Here is an 18,530-nt window from a genome sequence, read left to right on the forward strand (position 1 = left end):
TTTTTATTCATTTTAAGATTAGTGTTAAATTTTATTTAATTTTATATATAATTAAAATGTTAATAAAAATATTATCTTTATTAATATATTAAAAAAATAAAGTAAACAAAAATATAAAATAGAGGAAATATATAATTAGGTATAACAATAAAAATTAAAATGAGAATTATAAAATAATTATTTATTTTAACTTTCACGATAAAGTAATTTTTAAATTTTAAAAGTACGAAGGAGAAAACTAAATGGAAGAGAAGACAAAGTTGTTCATACAAGAGAACAAATTTAAGATGAGCAATTATAATTAAATTCAAATAAAATGGTGCTATGGGAATTTTCTCTTTTGCCGAAATTATTAAATTTAACTTAAATTGAATTATAAATTGAATTTTAATCGATAAATATAAAATTTAAATTATTAACATTTCAGTTTATTTAATAGCAATTAACTATAATATGTTTAATATAAATTATAATAAATATATTATAAATTATATGTAAAAATAAAAATTTAATTAATCAATTAAACATTAATCCTCTATTTATTTTATTGAAAATAATAAAAAAATTCTATAATTTTTAATATTGGAATGCTCATAAAATTTAGACAACATATTTTCTCCTAATTAGGAAGAATTAAGACAAAAAAAAATTATTTTATATGATCAAGTCCCAATATAGAATATAATATAAACAAATCGAATATTTTATCAAATACACACGAAAATTTTATTAAAATATTTATATATATTAACATATTTTATTTTTAAATTAAAATCAAATAATAAAAAATAAATTATCTAAATAAAAAAACCATTTTCATGCTCGTATATTTGACGAATCCAAGGCCCAAGCGTAGCCCTTGTCCCTCCCTCGGCTACTGACTTTGGTCCAACATTAGGTAAAGAGGAAGCAAAATAACGACCGCGTGCCGGCACAGCCGCCGCGGGAAAACTGGGTTTTGCCTTCCGTAGCATAATACTAGGACATTGCTTCTCTATCATCGTTCAGAGCGTCCCTTCCTCCATCTTCCCTCTGTAAGCTTCTGGTACTTCCTTCAAAACTGCTTCTTCCCACAGTAGGTCACGTCAATCTGCCATTTCGTTTTAATGGTCAATCAATTTTCAGAGTGCTTAATCATGTTTGTTTTTTCAATGATTTAATAGGAGATTGCAAGTGGAATTGTAGAGGAATATAAAGCAGAATTGTGTTGATGGCACTTCGTTTTGAGGTATTACTTGTTTGTGTGTGTGTGTTTTAATTTTTAGTTTACATCAGTTTCACAGACTCAGCATCATTGAACAAACAATGTGAAAAGTTTCTGGCATTTATGTTGATAAGCATGAATTCCAGCTACCAAGCAATAGAATGAGAAGAAATAGTTTCGTTAACTATTGGGTGATTTTAACAGACATATGATTGATGTGGATGGTTGCTCACACATGGTTTTGTATCCTCTCTTCTCTCTAGGTTCTAGGGAGGTTTAATCGTGCTCGTGCAGCTCAACTGACACTCCCTCATTTCGTGTGCCAGACTCCTTTGTTTATGCCTGTGGGCACCCAAGGTTAGAGTTCAGATATAATTTAGTGTGCATGTTATTGCACATTTTCTATTCTTTATGCATTTTAATCTGGGAACGTTTATAAGAGCGTTGTTGGAATTCTTGGTTACAGGGACAATTAAAGGTTTGACAACTAACCAGCTTGAGGAGATTGGTTGTCAAATAATCCTTGGGAATACATATCATTTGGCACTTCGTCCTACATCCGAGCTGATTGATGAGTTAGGTGGTCTCCATAAATTTATGAACTGGCCTAGAGCACTGCTTACAGATTCTGGTGGCTTCCAGATGGTTGTCTACTACATCTAATACATCATAACAGTTTTGCAATTTTAGTTTTTTATTAATTTGTGTGGGTTGTCAGTTCACTCCTCATATGTAGTATCACTGTATTCGCTTAGAATCCAGCATGTCAATCTATAACTGATTTCTTGTCAAAGTACTTCACTTCATGCTCATTTTATTACTATTGTAGTTTTTTTTTTCAACAAATTGTATTTACAGTTTAAAGCTCACACTTTGGCCTCCCTTTCACCCTTTATATTTTATTTTGTTATTTTAATATTTCAGGTATCATTGTTGCATTTAGCTGATATCACAGAAAAGGGCGTGACATTTCAGGTATTTCTTATCATCAACATCAAAGTTGCTTTCTGAATTGAAGGATGATGCAAATATATTTAAATGATTCTCTGAGTTGGTACAGGATCATGATCCTGTATGCTATTCTAAAGATCCTTGTTATCAATAAATAAGGAGGTTTAGTGTTGTATTGAGCTATAATGGTTGCTTGATGATACTTGATACTGACAATTTTGTTTGAGAAATTAAACAGCCAGCTTCTATTTTTACTATGCTTTATTTGAGAAAGTCAAAATTAGAAATGCAGTATATCGGTGCTTATTTTGATCATGACTGTATGAGGTTAAAAAGAGTTGATCCTTCGATATTAATGTTTCTTGTCCTTTTGGACTGTTATTCTGTTATTCTGTAACTAAATGTAACCCTTTCTTTTGATCAATAAGGACATTGAGTGATGATTTCTTTATTTAGGAGTGCTGTTTAAGTGTTGTTGTTTGTCTCTATTGTATTTATGCACTTATGTACTTCTCCACATGTGATATATGTCATTTTTTGCTTTGCTACTTCTCTAAAAGTCCCTATCATGATTTTGCTTGATTTAGCTCTTTCGTAACCAAGAAATGGACTATGCATCAGTTTACTGTTCCTATATAGCTAAGGCTTCCTTTTCTTAGCTCAGTCACCAGTTGATGGAAAGCCAATGCTTCTAACACCTGAGGAGTCAATTCAAATCCAAGTAAGTTCTATTTACTCACCCTTTCCCCAAAAATTCAACTGACATACAATTCTATCTTTTGCTTCATGTTGCATTGGATCATACAGTATCTGAGTATTTTGTCCTCTTTAACTTCACATGTGCATCTGGATATTGAGAATTTTATAATGAAGTGTCTGGAATTCTTCAAGCTCCCATTTTTAAAATCCTTTTTCTTGTATACAAAATCCCAATCACTTTCACATTTTTGTAATGAGTTTCGCAGAATAGAATTGGTGCAGATATTATTATGGCGCTTGATGATGTAGTGAAAACTACCATCACAGGTCCAAGGATTGAGGAGGCCATGTACCGTACACTTCGATGGATAGACAGATGTATAGCAGGTAATTTTTCCTAATGCCAAATGCCAATCCTATTTTACACAAAAGCATTGATATAATTTACAACTGAAACCCAAAATATCATGATATAATTTTGTAGCCTGTAAGTGGATTAGGTTTATCAAACTAGAATAACTTTACATAGCATTTTGAGTTCTTTTGGCTAGTTGAAAGCAGATACAAGACCAAGGAAACAGAAACCGAAAACACAAGTAAATAAATCAAATTGTCTGAAATTGTAATTACTGAAGCATTTCAAAAATAAATCTGACTGATAAGAAAACAAAAGATCCAGAATATCTTCAGTAATTATTATCTAGTTTCTTCCCAATTAAGCAGACATAGAGTCTCTAAATGGTGGATCAACATCAAAAGCAGCCTTTTTGAAGTTGAATATATTGGTTATTCAGTTTGTTAAGTCGTACCAGATTGTTGAACCTAAGACCTAATCAACCCCATCCTACCTTTTTAGCTTTTGAGTTAAAGCCTATTGGCTTCTAAGTGATGCATATTTATTAGTTTATTTAACTTTCCCTAGTTGCTTCAAGTTTTCTTATCTAGTCCATTCTTCTTTTTGTCTCACTGTTGATAGTTTTGATGGATTTCTTTTTTCCTTTGCACTGTTCTTTTGGCAGCACACAAAAGACCAAATGAACAAAATTTATTTGGTATTGTTCAAGGTGGTTTGGATCCTGTTTTAAGGTGAACTCAGTTTAACATGTAATCTTTTAGCATCATGTTGAGTGTTGTGAATTTAATTCCTTTCATCTGTTTGTTGCTGTTATGACTTAGAATTTTTATATCATAATCAGGGATATATGCGTCAGAGGCTTGGTAGATCGGAATTTACCTGGGTATGTTCATTCACTCTTTTGTGGTAACGTAATTAAGGATTACCGTCATGCTTCAAATTATTCATCCACAAAAAAAAGGCTTTACATGCATGCCTGCCCTTTTTAAGCAAATTTTTGCTGTCTGCTATAAATGTTTAGTTGCCAGTTTCCAAAATGAGTTTATTGTTTGAACCTTGCCTCCAGTCTCCCAATATTTCATGCTCACGGAGTGTGTTGTTGCCAATTCCAGATAATTTTTTTTCCTTGTGTCTATTCAAGCAATTTTACTTCTGAAAAATTATATTTGTTTCTAGTATTGTATATTAGTGATCAAGCAGGCATCTTAACTTAGTTTCCTTTGGTGGCAGCTATGCAATTGGTGGTCTTGCTGGTGGTGAAGATAAAGATTCATTTTGGCGTGTTGTTGCTCAGTGTACAGCTGCATTGCCTGAAGATAAACCACGATATGTTATGGTAAGCATGAATTATATCATTCTGAACTGCATTCTTCAAACTAGTAGGATAATTAAATTACCCACCGCTTCTCCTTTCTAATACTTTGACAATAATCAACTATATTTCAGGGTGTTGGTTATCCTCTGGATATTGTTGTTTGCAGTGCTTTAGGTGCTGACATGTATGACTGTGTGTATCCTACCCGTACTGCTCGTTTTGGCACAGCTCTTGTACCCGAGGTGATTATTTTTCAAATTCTTTAAAATATGTGAAACTGGATTGGTTCATTGTAGAGATTACATTTTAATGCTTTAAGTTGCTGGGGCATACTACTGACTTACATCATACCTTATATGCATACAAAAAAACCACAATATCCTGTATGCATGTATTATCATGTTTGTGATGCCTACTAACATTTTCTATACTATGTGAATGTTTTGACAGTTGGACAACTTTTATACAAAATGCTCAAAGTGGTGTTGGTTTTGATGCTATTCAATTCAACTTGCCTATTTGGTCTTATTATAAAGTACATAAATGATGAACTTTCCCTATAACCATCATTTATATTTTCTGTATATTGTACTGAACTTCATGTCCTTGTTGGATGTTTATACTAGTAGCCTGGTTTCTTTAGTTCAGCTGTAGTAATTGTGGGTGAGAAGGGTACTATCATATGTTTGTTGATTTGACTTTCTTTGTCCTAAAAGCTCCAAGTAACTGAAGAATGGTTTTGAACTGTTTTTAGCATCTAAAAGGATGCTTGTTAAGGAACCAAAAAAGAAAAAGAGTTTTAACCTCAATGCCAAAAAAGACACGTTTCAACAGATTAAAGAATACATCTACATTTGCTTTTCTGCATTTTACGATAAATGCTAATTTGAATATTACTAAATGTATATGCCCTTTGGTTTCCATAGTCATTGGTTGAAATTCTTATGTACCTTCTTACTTTCTATCTATAATCTCATGTATGGTGATTGCAAGTTCTGAAGAACCAGTTTTTCAATTCGCTAACATAAATTCACTTTTGCTTTCTAAATGTTTTGGAATTTGGAACCTTATGTCTTCCAGCTTCTTAATCAACACTTGCATATTACTAACTTTTTTTCATGTTTATCATGATTGGATTTGTTATAAGGTTTTCTTTTTCCATTTTGCAACCGAGTGCTCATGCAAACAGATTTTGTATTTTTCATACAATATATGTGCTCATTGAAAATCGGATACTGCAGGGAGTGCTGAAGCTAAAACACAATGCAATGGTTGATGATACACGCCCCATTGATCCTGCATGTGGTTGCATGGTATGATAATAACAGAGTTGTCTCCTTAAGCTATTAATTTACAAATTGCTATTACGGTGTCTTTGCATTAACTGTTTTCTCGATGCAGGTCTGCAAGAACTATACAAGGGCATACATCCATTGCCTTGTTACAAAAGATGCCATGGGATCACAGTTGCTGTCATATCACAATTTGTATTACATGATGAAGGTACAAACAATAGATAATAGTTCTTTCCGAATTTTACTCTATTTATAACCAAGAGTAAAGTACTTTTGAAAACTTGCAGCTTAGCAGAGATCTACACTCATCAATTATTGAGGGAAGATTTCCAGAGTACGTGTGTCTTGTCCTACTTTTTGTTTTCCACAGCTATCAAGTTTATGTCCTTACGTCCTCAAATTTCATGGTTGTCATTGTGCCATGTGTTTGAGTTCTGAATTCTGTGATTGTCTCGTCTTATAATATTACTCCTTTATTGCAGGTTTGTCTGTGACTTCCTCCAGAAAATGGTACTTCTTGCACTTAATACTATTTTTGTGATTGTGTGTGTGGTGTGTGTGTGTTCCATGAACTACTAGAAAGGAAAGGGAGATCCATCACTTGTAAATTTGTTAGCTGTGTGGAAAAATTGATAGTTTTTCTTTCTAAATCCATCATTTGTAAATTGGTGTACAGAAAAATTGATGGTTTTCTCTTTCTGGCTCCATCAAACTAATTTAGATAAAGTTGATTGCTAAACTAAACAACTATGATATTTTCATAATTTTCTGTGGTTTTTGAACTACTCGCTGATTTTGTTGTTTTGAGCCTTTGACACTATTTCTCATGTACTCCGCAAAATTCAAATATGGAATGACCCAAGTGTAGTCAAGTTTATGAACTGCTTTCTCACCAAGTATATCTACCTTTCCGTAACTTGGTTTATCAGTTTTTCTTACACATAATTGTTGAAGCTGCCACATAGGCTTTAGCAGCGTTAGTAGAAGTGGTGGCTTGTCTGGGGCAAGTTACCATGAAAAGAATAATGATTTAAGATACCAATGATGCTGTGGTAGTGGTGCATAAACCCTGACTGTAGATTTTGTTATTGCCTTGTAGTTTCCCAAAGGTGATATCCCTGAATGGGTCTGCAATGCCATGGAGGTTGCTGGAATTGACATCTCATCCTGCTGTGCTCCATTCACTTCTCCCCAAGATTATAATTAGAAAAAAGAGGATGCCAGCCAAGAAACAGGCTTCTACAAATTTTGACTCAAAAAAGGACTCACAATTGAAGAAATATAATTTATAGGAGACATCAGAAGGCAGCATAATTTCATCTCGTATACTGTTACCCGGATACAAACTTTACCACCTTTGGAGGTCTAAACATTTATAATTGATTTTTTGACGCACATTCCAATGACTTTCATTTTTTTACTCTCGCTCGTTTCATTCTAATTAAGATTGTATTTTGAAAATGTATTCTCACAGATATTTATCGCTTGTTACAGATTTGTTTGATGAACTTGCATTTGAGATGCATACATGCCTAACTTCTGGAGCTGTTCCAGAGAGCCGCATGATTAAGCGGAAATTAAAAAGTCGAGAGTAATGAATATGACTGCGTAGGCCAAGAAAGTCCAAGAACAGGACAATTAAGCGATGTGATGCTCAACCTTTTGAGACACTGAATTCCAGCCTATCTTCCAAAGCTCACCCTCAATTACTTCATATGATTAGATTGAAGTGGACGTCAAAATCCAACAAAATATTCTTTTTTACGACTTTCCAACCTATATTTTGGACGGCTCTTCAAAATATTATAATGAAGCATGTACCAAAATTGCCAATCCATTGATAGATGTCCAAATCTACATCTTTCCACGCAACCATGCCATACACCATAAGAACTTTTATTTCCACTGTAGATTTTAAGATGATTAAAAAAAAAACAAAAAACTATAAGTGCAGTATATTATGTTTGATACTAAATTAAATTTATACTAAAACACTTCTTTTACTTTTCTTTCTCCTAACAAATTAAAAATAATAATCTCTTTAATGACACTCATCTGCCTTTTCTTATGGATTTGAGTTTTTTAAAAATGTCTTCAATACTATTGCAAGAAGTCTTGTCTCGTCCCTTTAAAAAAAAGAGGGACTTTGGCTTTCCTTCAATAAAATACAATGCATATAATTTATTTTGTTAAACTTTTCACTTTTTTAATTCTTATTTTAAAAATAAAATAAAATAAAATCTAGCATAAAAAATATCTCCATATAATGGCCTTGTCTTGAATTTAACTAAAATTTACAAACGATTGTGTATAGTTTGGGAATTAGGAAGCGTGAAAATTGGGGCCAGAGCCTCAAAGTAAAGTTTGACTTGGTTGGCTGGCCTTCTTCATATGAAGCATGTGGATTTGACTGGCGATATATTGCGTACATCACAGGTGTCGAATCCTGAACTACCTGTTACTTGCTAAGGAGCAAGAGGTCGGTGCTCCGGTGGAAATTCCCCTCCCCTCATAAACTTAACCTTTTTTGACCATCATTAAGGGAAATTAGAGCTCATTCGAGTATGCAAGTCTTCCTCTGCCATTTGTAATCCTCATAATCGGATAATTAACCCATGAAACCTATCAACAATCTCACTCGTTTTACTTAAAACAGGAGAAAAAAATCATCATGCAGATTTCAACATTTAGGCTCCACTTGTTTGATAAAAAAAATTTTTTTTTATTTAAAAATTCAAAAGAATTAATTATTGAGTACCTCTTGAGTTTGTACTCCCTCTTTCATAAAATACATGGGCCTACTTTCTAAATCTAGAGAATTCGTTCGGTGCATTTAATTCATAAAGAAATTTTTTTATAAATATTCCGTATATATATACATCAGTCAATAAAAAATCATTAATTTAGATTTTAACGTGAGGTCTATCTTGATTTTAATTAGTATATTATTTCATTAATTGAGTATATATTCAAATCCGTGTAAAGATTTTTCAGTATAATTCAGAGTCATTTTATAATTTGAAAAAGAAGTAATGATAGACATACACATAACAGACTGATTATACATTGCAATTTGCCCTCGAAACACTTGCTGGAATTTCCCAAGTTGCAATCTTTCGAGTGGTCTTGGTTTTCTTCCGGGATAGCCAGTACCAACTGCCTGATTAAGCTGCAATTGTTGACCTCTCATTGCTTGAATTGGAAGCCAGCTGTGTGCTACTTGATTTCTCTTCTCTTAGCCTCAAAATTACTACCACAGACCCATTTGACACAACTTAATTGAGCAGAACACCCTCATTTTTTTAACTTCAACCCAAAACTAGCACGTCTGAATGCAAATTAAACAGCACGATCTAATCTTAAATAATGATACTTTAAGTTCATTCAATTGACAGTTTAACAAGAAAAGAAAATGATGCTAGAACTGTCAGTTGAATGAACTTAAGTGTATATTAAAGGCAAGAGTTGCTTAATCTCTTTGCTTGACTGGTTAACATCCATTGCTGAAGGCTGAAGCTTGTGGGCCTGTTTGTTCTTGTTAGCTTGTTCATTCAAGTGCTGATGACCGATGTGCTAACACTTTGATTAAAAGACTAACCTGTATATAAATCCAAAGATTTCAATTTATTACATATCATTTTCTGAAGTATGTCTCCAACTTTACTTCACTGAATTTATGTTTCAATTCTTCTCAGAAAAAAATGTGGTTTAGTTACCTTTTGTTAAAAAAAATAAATAAATAAGAGGCTTAGACTGTGTAATGATTATGAAGGACGTGATATCACTAAAAAATTCTAAATAAGAATCATTTAATATTATTAAAATATTGATTTTGCGTCAATCAACTCCTCGCCTCAGAACAGTTACAAGTGCATGACATTATATAACTGTGGCTACCTGCCTGGTGAAGCTGCTTCACTGTCTCTGAGACTTCACTCTCTCTTCTCTCTCTAGAATGATTTGCATGATCACACAATGATTAGCTTGAGGAAGTCTTATGATTACTAGAATTTACTTCAGATTAAAGTCTTATGATTACTAGAATTTACTTCAGATTACTGTGTACTTGATTCTCTGTTTTTCTTTTTGTGGGCTTCAGAGATTGAGCAAAAACCCAGAAGCTTTAACTTCTTTGGCGAGTCATTTTCCTATTCTGCTCAATATTTGCCACACTAAACCAGCCTTGTGCAATATATATTTGCTGAAGTCCTTTCTTGATTTCAAGTTTCAACCATGAAGCGATTCAGTTCCTCAGATTCATTAGCTGCTTTAGTCTCTACTTCTTCTTCCAAAGGTAAACATCTTTATTTTCAAGCGAGGTCATATGATAATTAACCTCATAAACGTCTTTTATTTCAATGATCCTGTTATTCCAGAGGAGAAGACTCAAAACCAAACCCAGGGATACACTAAAGAGTTTCAGGCAATGTTAGATAACCTCGAGGAAGAAGACTACACTGAAGATGCTACACATACTGCTGAAAAGAAAAGAAGATTGACCCTGGATCAAGTCAAGGCCTTGGAGAAGACTTTTGAGGTGGAAAACAAGCTTGAGCCAGAGAGAAAGCAGAGATTGGCAGAAGAGTTAGGCCTCCAACCACGACAAGTAGCTATTTGGTTCCAAAACCGCCGTGCCCGTTGGAAGACTAAACAGTTGGAGAAAGAATATGTCGCCCTCAAAGCCAATTATGAAGATTTAAAGCTTAACTACGATAATCTTGAAAGACAGAACGAATCTCTAGTTCTACAGGTTGAAAACCAATGAATTGTCGTTTTGATCACTAAATAATTTGATTTAAAGATTTTGGGTCCTAATATTTTTCTGTTTTGGTGCTTGAATTTCAGTTAAAGGAATTGAAAGCAAAGCTCAGGGAAGAAAATGCAGACAGCAGTAACTCTGTCAAAGAGGAAGAGTGCCCTGTTTCAGTGTCAGAGAACAATATTTCAGTGCAGAGTCAGAGCCATGAAATCAGTGACAATGAAAATTCCAACCCAACCATCAAGGACCAAATCAGTGGTTTATCTTCACACCCATTAATGAATTGGATTCAGTTATCAGAATCAAGAACCATTTTGGGCAATGGGTTTCAAGTATATCAACCCCATGTTGTCAAACTGGAAGAGCAAAATTTGTTCAATACAGAGGAATCCTGCAATTTCTTTTCAGTTGATCAAGCTCCCACCCTGCACTGGCACTTTCCTGAGCTGTAAATTCTAGTTTAGGACATGAAAAATATAATAAACTGGTATTTGGAGAAATGGTAGATTGGGACTTCATTCTTGCTTCCTTACTGCAAAAAAAGGCTGGAGCAGTGAAGTTAACACAATTTGCCACTGGTGTAGAGATCATAATGAGCAGTAACCAATTTAAGTAACTTTCTGTCAAGAACCAATACCATATTAAGCAGCGATCTTAGCTGCTATTGGATTATAAAGAAGCTAGTAGTTTACTTTGTAAGTTGCTATTGCATGACTATTGACTAAAAATAAGCCTCCACTTTGATGTGGCCAAAGAATGATGCCCCACCCAGGGGAGTGTTCTTCCATTTTTCTCTTTCTCATGCCTGTACTTTTTTAATCATGGGAAACTGGCCAATTTGTTTTCACATATAGATAGAGAAAGAGGCAAATTACAAAATAAGGCTGCATTTATTCATTCATATCCATACCACTCCTAACATAATTCATGTAACATGAAAACTGGAAAATTAGAATATCAATAGCAGCACAAAGTTGGGTTCTTTGTGAACCAGCCTAGATGATGAATTTTCATGAACATCGGTGAGATGTTTAAGCTGGAAACTTAAATTTGAATTAAATTGTGTGAACTTCTGATCTTTTTTCTTCCCTCTTGTTTGATTTCCCTTACGTGTTTGTGTTCTGATGATCATCTGTCAACCCACGTGGTTGGTAAATGGTAGATCCTGACCTGTAGCTAACAATAATCAATAGCAAGACGCAAGACTTTGCCAAGAGCTATTTTTTTAGTGGTACCACAGCCTAAGAGTCTAGATTCTGTAAAGGACAAAGCTCTGCTCTAAATTGTAGACACCTTCATCCCCCCAACCAAACCAACCATATCCTTGACAGCATACTGATGCTGTAATTCAAGAATGGCAACCAGTTGAAAAGCTCAAGTTTTTTTTTTCCTTGAAGCTTAAAACAATTACACGAATTCGAATATAGTGTTTCAAGAATATTAAAGTAATAAAACCGCTTATGTTGCTTGAATGAAGCAATTTAGCAGGCTTCAACGTGTGGAAGAAGAAAGGAAAGAAGTCATTTTCCAGTTTTCTGTAGTTTTCGAAGTGGGAAAAGACAGAAAAAAGCTGCTGTGACTATTTAGCTCCTCAAAGTCGTTTTCATGTCAGGAAAAGGGACCATTGTGTCACCCATGTTTGACTGTTAATGATCTATGGAATCTAGCTAGCTAGATTGCCATGACGTTGTGTGGCAATCCCTAGAAAGTAGAAAGAAGAAAGCAGAAACCCACCCACTCCTATTAGCCAAAGTCGGGGTGCAGTCTTTGATTAACGCACCCGTCACACCACCCACAACCACCACTCACAAAGGCTATATTCAACAATATTAGCTGTGGTAACAGTGGTTAATAATTTTGATGCTTTCATATCCAGATAATAAGGTTGTAATCTTAAAAAATCTTTCTTTTTATTCTTTTTTATTTTATTTATTAGCTTCGTCCTTGTTTCGTTAGATTGTTATTCATTTTTATTATTCGTGTCATCTGTTTTTATCATTTCGTTTGTAAGTATAAAGATATAAACAGAATTGTAAAGTGACTGGATCAACCATTTTCTTTCATATTACATCACTGGATTGAATCATTTTTCATTGGTCTTTAACTTGCGATCCTGTCTATTGGAGTCGAGACTTAAAATGCTAAAACCAATCAAACAAATAAAAATTTCATAAGTTTTGAATCAGAATTATTCTCTTTAAATCTGACATCGCTCCCAGTAGGTAGAGACTCAACGGTCATCAAATTTTATTACTGCTAAATAAATATTTAGATAATAATTAATCAAATTTTATAAATAATAATTTATTCTCTCCACTACTAAACATTATTTTTAAAATTATGGCAAACGAAACCAGACTCAACAGTGTTTTGTGGATAAAAAGCCACAAGCCGCACGTCCCTTTCCAGTTTCCCCTGCGTGGGTGCTTTCATTTCTCCCTTCAGGATTGGGATTGATTAGTACGTCTTTGTTTAAGCCTTATGACGTAAATGAGTAGTTTTATAACAAGATATAATGCAAGTGTTCTTATCTGAATGGATTGTCCATATCCAAAAACACTCAGATCAAAATTCAGTACCCCAATTCTGGTGGCATATAACAATTAAATACTTCAATTTTTATTTTATCACTCAACCTTCACTTCTTTAAATTATAAAATCATAAAATAGTAAAAACTTGTTATTTGATGACCGCTGAATTTCACTAACCCGGTCTAAGGCCAGACCCACGATAACAGTCCATGACCTAAAGGCTTTCCTCGTGAGTCAGGTCCAGCCCGCTCAGTCTTAAGACCGGACCCCATTTAAATTTTTCAATCAGGCCGGCCCTGCCTATTCCGGCCCAATAATCAGACCTCCTCTAAGTTCAACCTTAATCTCATCTTCCAGTCCAGCCCAGAAGAAGGAAGATGGCCAGTCCACCCATCTGGTGGAACCCTCCGCATGCGCGCCAGAGGAGAATTAAGTGGTCGTTACGCATGAAGCAGAATATCTGATATTCTCGTATGACCGTATCAGAATGGCAGGAATAGGTAGCCCAATAGCGGTAAGACCGTTACACGTCACTGACAGACAAAAGAAAAGGATAAAAGGAGAGGAACACTCTCCTCTCGAACTAAGTTTAGATAACACTTTGTAAACCTTCATCAATATTTTTTTAATTTAATTTCACTATTTAAAAATTTGAGCTTGATTTTAATTTATTATAATTTTACATATATTTTGACTATTTTTAGTGATTTTAACCCTTAAATCATACAAATATGCTCACAATTTTTAATCTACCAATATATTTATATCTATTATATTTATAGAAAATAACTAGTAAGTTCTGTGAAAAAAATATTAAGAAAATAACTTATTTATTATTGTTTGACTGTAATATTAAAAATATATATATATTAATAAATTTATGTAATAATGTTAATAATATTTTTAAAATAAAGAAAATGATTTTGTTTTTTCAAAATAAGGAGACGTTTTCTTAAAAATAATTTAACTTTTTCTTTAATTAAAAAAAATTACTAATGTTTTTTTTAAATACGCTCAACATGTATAAAAATATGTTGTTAAATATTTTCTAAGATTATTAAAAGACATGTAGACATAGCTTAAACTCAACATTATTTAGGCTGCATTTGATTATAGAATTTAGACCAAGAGATTTTGAACAACTCTTGGACTTTGATAAAATTTATTTGTATATCTCATTTATTTATTTGCCAAAACTCATTTAGTGTGAAATTATACAATTTTTTCTTTTTTTATTTCTTTTGTTTTGTTTTGTCATTTTAAGAAATTAGAATCTTAATTCCTCAAGTTTTATTTAAGTATTGAAACAAAGTATTCTTCTACAACTTAAAAAAAAAAGTGAAGAGAGAAGAGAGAAGAGAGAAGAAAGAAGAGAGAAGGGCAAAAATTGAGAAAAAAAAAATAAAGAATTTTATTTCGTGAACTATTTTACCACCCCATCTCCTTTTCTCTTTCATTGAGGATTTTTGTACGATTTCTTATTTTTGGCTTTTTATTTTATTGTTGTATTTTCAGATTTTTATAGCTCATCCGAGGAGATATGCTTGTTGAATTTGATTTAAGGGTATTCGACTTCAATTTTTTGAATGGATTTTGTTGAAGTGATGTTGCCACTTTCATATCACATTGATATGTTGGATGGCTACTGCTCCTTTTGGTTGTTGTTTAACGTAGTTTCATAGTATCTCCCATATTTATTAGTCACTACTAATAATCTCAAAAACTTCTTTCCTTTGTGCTTATTGCATGTCTTTCTTTTAGTTGTCTTTATGCTTCTTTGATCATCATTGAGCTTTGCTTTGCTCTGTATTGGTTGTTGTTTGGTGGAGGAGAGTTTTAACTTTTGTTTGGTGTTTGCTTTATTGACTCGGTGTTGGTTCAGTATGGAGTAGTTATTTGGTTGTTTGGTTCGATTTGTTTGTGTTTTCTATTGAGTAGTTGGATTGATTTGTTTTATTTTGGGTTGATTTGTATGGTTTAAGCCTTTGAATTTTTACTATAGCCTCTTGTATTTGCCATGCAATCCTTTTACATGGTTTAAAAAAAAACAAAGTATTATTCTATTGAAGAAATAAGTCTTATATATATAAAAGAGGTATCCACTTGCTTTTATTGGTTTAGATTTAAGAAATTTTTTCGTTTCGGAAACTCAGAGGAATAAGCCCATAAACAATTAAGGCAGCTCACATGAAGGTCTTGGGCTTGGGCTTGTGGCCCAAACTAGTGTGGGCACATTTCTCTTTTCACTATCCTGCAAAGCGGAGAAACCCCTCTGAGTTTCACTCTGCTTCGCTGATTCGCCAAAGCCTGCAATCCAGTGAGTTTCTTTCTATCTTAACGTGTCAAATCTTTCTATATCTCTTTGTTATCAGATACAAATGGCTAAACATTGCAACGATTTTGTTATTCACTTTTTTAACACCACAGATTAGCTTATTTTGCTCGAAAATGCCGTTGGGACTGATAATGGGGATAGGAAGAGCAATGCGGAGGAAGCGAACATCGTCATTGGACATTCTCTCGTCAAAACGCGCTCCTCGCGATTACTACAAGGGGAAGAACTGCAAGCCCACCGGTTTTCACACTCGCAAAGGTCCCATTTTTTTCAAAGTCTTTATATAATAAATTGATGATCTCCGCTTATATTTGATTGAGAATTCTTGTTACTCGTGGTGAGATCTTTTAATGGTATGAAATGGGCATTGTCAGATTAAGCTCGCCTAATATCTTTGTTAATAATTTTTTTTCATAGAAAGAGCCCTGTTATTTTTATGCTTACCAGGTGCTTGATTGAATGTTAAACTAAGAGAAGGTTCTTGAATTAGCAAGTGGACTTCTAACCTTAAGTTCCATAGAAGTTTATGACACCTAAACTTAGGTTTGTTTCTAACTCCTCGGAGTTCAAATTGGTTTTTAGTAGCGAACAGAAGGACAGCATGCTGCTTTTCATGGTCAATTTCATCAGCTGTATTCTGTTTCTACTTTCTGATCAGACTGATTGTTGCAGGTGGATACGTTATTGTGCCTGAGAAATTGCCCAACTATGTAGTCCCTGATTTGACCGACTTTAAGGTACTCTTCCTGTACCTTTCTCTCTTTTCTGTTTCTAGGTTACTGATGTATAGCACTTGGATCCAACATCCAAATGGCATTGTTAATATGTTCGAGGGAATTTATTGGTTCGTTTTTGAAGTTTGTTGGTCTCTTTTTAAAGTTCTGGAGTGGTTAAGCAATAATTTTTTGCAAGCTGTTGATTGAGGAAGCTGTGCTACTACTACTCTGGGTATCAGAAGCTCTGTTTTTTTTTGGCCGGTAGATAATTGACATTGATTAAAAAGTTAAGGCCCAAGGCCTACATAAATGCATGCACAACAAAAGCCTTTAGGGTCAATACAAACAAAACCCAGCCCACATCCAAACCCTAGAGAGCCATTGTTTGGGAATATGTTTTTTCTTGGAGTGCATCTGAACTATTGGTTTTGGATGATGGAATGATATATGTTTTGTCCATTTGGTTGTTTAGCTTGTAATGCTTCTTTTTAAATTCCTGTGGTGTATCATCTCAGTGGAGAAATTTATCATCACAAGCATCTCTCTCCCCTCCTAGAATATTGTGTTGTGGATATCTGCTATATAATGAAGTTATCATGAGAACTAAGAGAGGACATAGTTAATATTCATAGTTCATGTTCAAATTACTTAATTAAAAAAATTATTCCTCATTTCCATGATTTCTTCATTCTTTTCATGGTCTACCAAATTCTTTGGTAAGCTTCTATCATTCTGCTAATCAGAATTTTCTTATTTTGCTTTCAGCTAAAGCCTTATGTCTCTCAGTGTCCAAGAGAAGTTAAAACAACTGAAGCTTCTGAAGCAGCCAAATAAAATAAATGGAATGAGAAGAAGTATTCAATCTCTTGTTTCATAGTCCAGCTGCCACTTTGTTGATGTGGAATTAAGTTGGATGTTTTCTATAATTGCATTATGAAGTACTCTCTGAAAGAAATGAGAACTTAGTTTAGTGGTGTCCGTTCCTTATTAAAACTAACAAATTATACTTGCCTTTTCAACTCTGATTTGTTAAACTATATAGTAGGACAAATTCTACAATACACATTCAGCCCCATAAGAATGAAAACCATGTGATATTGAACTTTGCATTGATTCTGTGCTGGCTTTTGGTGGACGTTGCAATGGTGTGATTTTATTTTTTTTTTAAATTTGAATCAGTGTGATCTTTTCTGTAAGCAGGTTCAGTGATTTTATGGTTGGCTGAGCAGCTTTTCAATCTATGTCACATATACTTCCTCCAATCCGTCAAAGCCAGGAGCTTTTTTTCATATCATGCAGATTTGAAAAAATTATTATCAAAACATGCAGAACTCAAAATTATTTTCGAATTCTGTGTGTCAAAGGACTAAGTTCGACAGTCATAGTGCCGAACAATCTTGTTCGACATTATGGGTGCCGAACAAAGGACAATTCGACAGCATGAGTGTCGAACTGGACATGTTCGGCACTTTGAGTGCCGAACATATCCAGACCCCATGACTGCACATGAGTCATGCAGTCATGCATGCAGGACTGCACTGCATGCACCGTTAAAAAAAGTAATATAAAAAATAAAATATTTAAAATTATAAAATAATTAAAAAAATTATAATATGATTGATTTTAAATTATTATATTTTTTAAAAAATAAATATTTATTTATTTTTAAGATATAAGTTTATATAAAAATAAATTTAATTTTTTTTATAATTTAATTGTTTAATTGATGGGGATTTTAATTTTTAAAAAACTTTATTTTTTAATATCTTATATATAAATATTAATTTATTAATTTTTTACAAATTTAAGAATTAATTAATACATTTTCTAAAATTATAAAAATTACATACATTATTATTTCAAATTTCTTCATCAGATACTTCTGGATAAAAAAAACAGGTAAATTTCCATCCCTGTCACATAAATAAATTAACGCCATGATGAAGAAATAATTGGATAAAAGAAACAGGTAAATTTCCATCCCTGCCACAGAAATAAATTAACGCCATGATGAAGAAATAAATTAGTACCTGATGAAGAAATTTGAAATAATGATGTGTGTAATTTTTATAATTTTAAAAAATATATTAATTAATTCTTAAATTTTTAAAAAATTAATAAATTAATATTTGTATATATGATATTAAAAAATAAAGGTTTTTAAAAATTAAAATCCCCATCAATTAAACAATTAAATTAAAAGAAATTTAAATTTATTTTTATATAAACTTATATCTTAAAAATAAATAAATATTTATTTTTTAAAAAATATAATAATTTAAAATCAATTATATTATAATTTTTTTAATTATTTTATAATTTTAAATATTTTATTTTTCATATTACTTTTCTTTTAATGGTGCATGCAT

The 18,530-nt window shown here is 32.9% G+C and overlaps 3 protein-coding genes across 7 annotated transcripts; all 3 read left to right on the forward strand.

The window, feature by feature from the left end:
• Nucleotides 1–845: 845 nt before the first annotated feature.
• LOC110609228 (queuine tRNA-ribosyltransferase catalytic subunit 1) lies at nt 846–7,691 on the forward strand. Of its 5 annotated transcripts, XR_002487001.2 has the most exons (17): nt 846–1,045; nt 1,164–1,228; nt 1,468–1,561; nt 1,671–1,849; nt 2,129–2,179; nt 2,820–2,876; nt 3,121–3,241; nt 3,874–3,940; nt 4,051–4,092; nt 4,440–4,545; nt 4,656–4,766; nt 5,766–5,837; nt 5,926–6,027; nt 6,107–6,153; nt 6,302–6,329; nt 6,919–7,182; nt 7,314–7,691. XR_002487001.2 is itself a non-coding variant. In XM_021748666.2 (16 exons), the coding sequence occupies exons 2-16, from the start codon at nt 1,211–1,213 to the stop codon at nt 7,024–7,026; spliced, it is 1,203 nt and encodes a 400-aa protein (XP_021604358.1). In that variant the 5' UTR covers nt 846–1,075; nt 1,164–1,210; the 3' UTR covers nt 7,027–7,237. The 5 variants fall into 5 exon arrangements, 4 of the variants coding, with proteins under 4 accessions (XP_021604358.1, XP_021604360.1, XP_043810163.1 ...); XM_021748666.2 differs by lacking the exon at nt 7,314–7,691 and having other exon boundaries at nt 846–1,075; nt 6,919–7,237; XM_021748668.2 differs by lacking the exon at nt 7,314–7,691 and having other exon boundaries at nt 846–1,075; nt 1,167–1,228; nt 6,919–7,237.
• A 2,034-nt stretch (nt 7,692–9,725) lies between these two features.
• LOC110609229 (homeobox-leucine zipper protein ATHB-6) lies at nt 9,726–11,277 on the forward strand. The gene is made up of 3 exons (XM_021748669.2): nt 9,726–10,113; nt 10,196–10,569; nt 10,665–11,277. Exons 1-3 carry the CDS (start codon nt 10,053–10,055, stop codon nt 11,028–11,030), a joined length of 801 nt encoding a protein of 266 aa, XP_021604361.1. The 5' UTR covers nt 9,726–10,052; the 3' UTR covers nt 11,031–11,277.
• A 4,028-nt stretch (nt 11,278–15,305) lies between these two features.
• LOC110608595 (39S ribosomal protein L41-A, mitochondrial) lies at nt 15,306–17,272 on the forward strand. Its single transcript, XM_021747863.2, has 4 exons — nt 15,306–15,427; nt 15,538–15,703; nt 16,118–16,182; nt 16,927–17,272. Exons 2-4 carry the CDS (start codon nt 15,559–15,561, stop codon nt 16,993–16,995), a joined length of 279 nt encoding a protein of 92 aa, XP_021603555.1. The 5' UTR covers nt 15,306–15,427; nt 15,538–15,558; the 3' UTR covers nt 16,996–17,272.
• The last annotated feature ends 1,258 nt before the right edge of the window (nt 17,273–18,530 follow it).

Source organism: Manihot esculenta, chromosome 2 (assembly GCF_001659605.2).
Source record: "Manihot esculenta cultivar AM560-2 chromosome 2, M.esculenta_v8, whole genome shotgun sequence".
NCBI classification, from domain to species: Eukaryota; Viridiplantae; Streptophyta; class Magnoliopsida; order Malpighiales; family Euphorbiaceae; genus Manihot; species Manihot esculenta.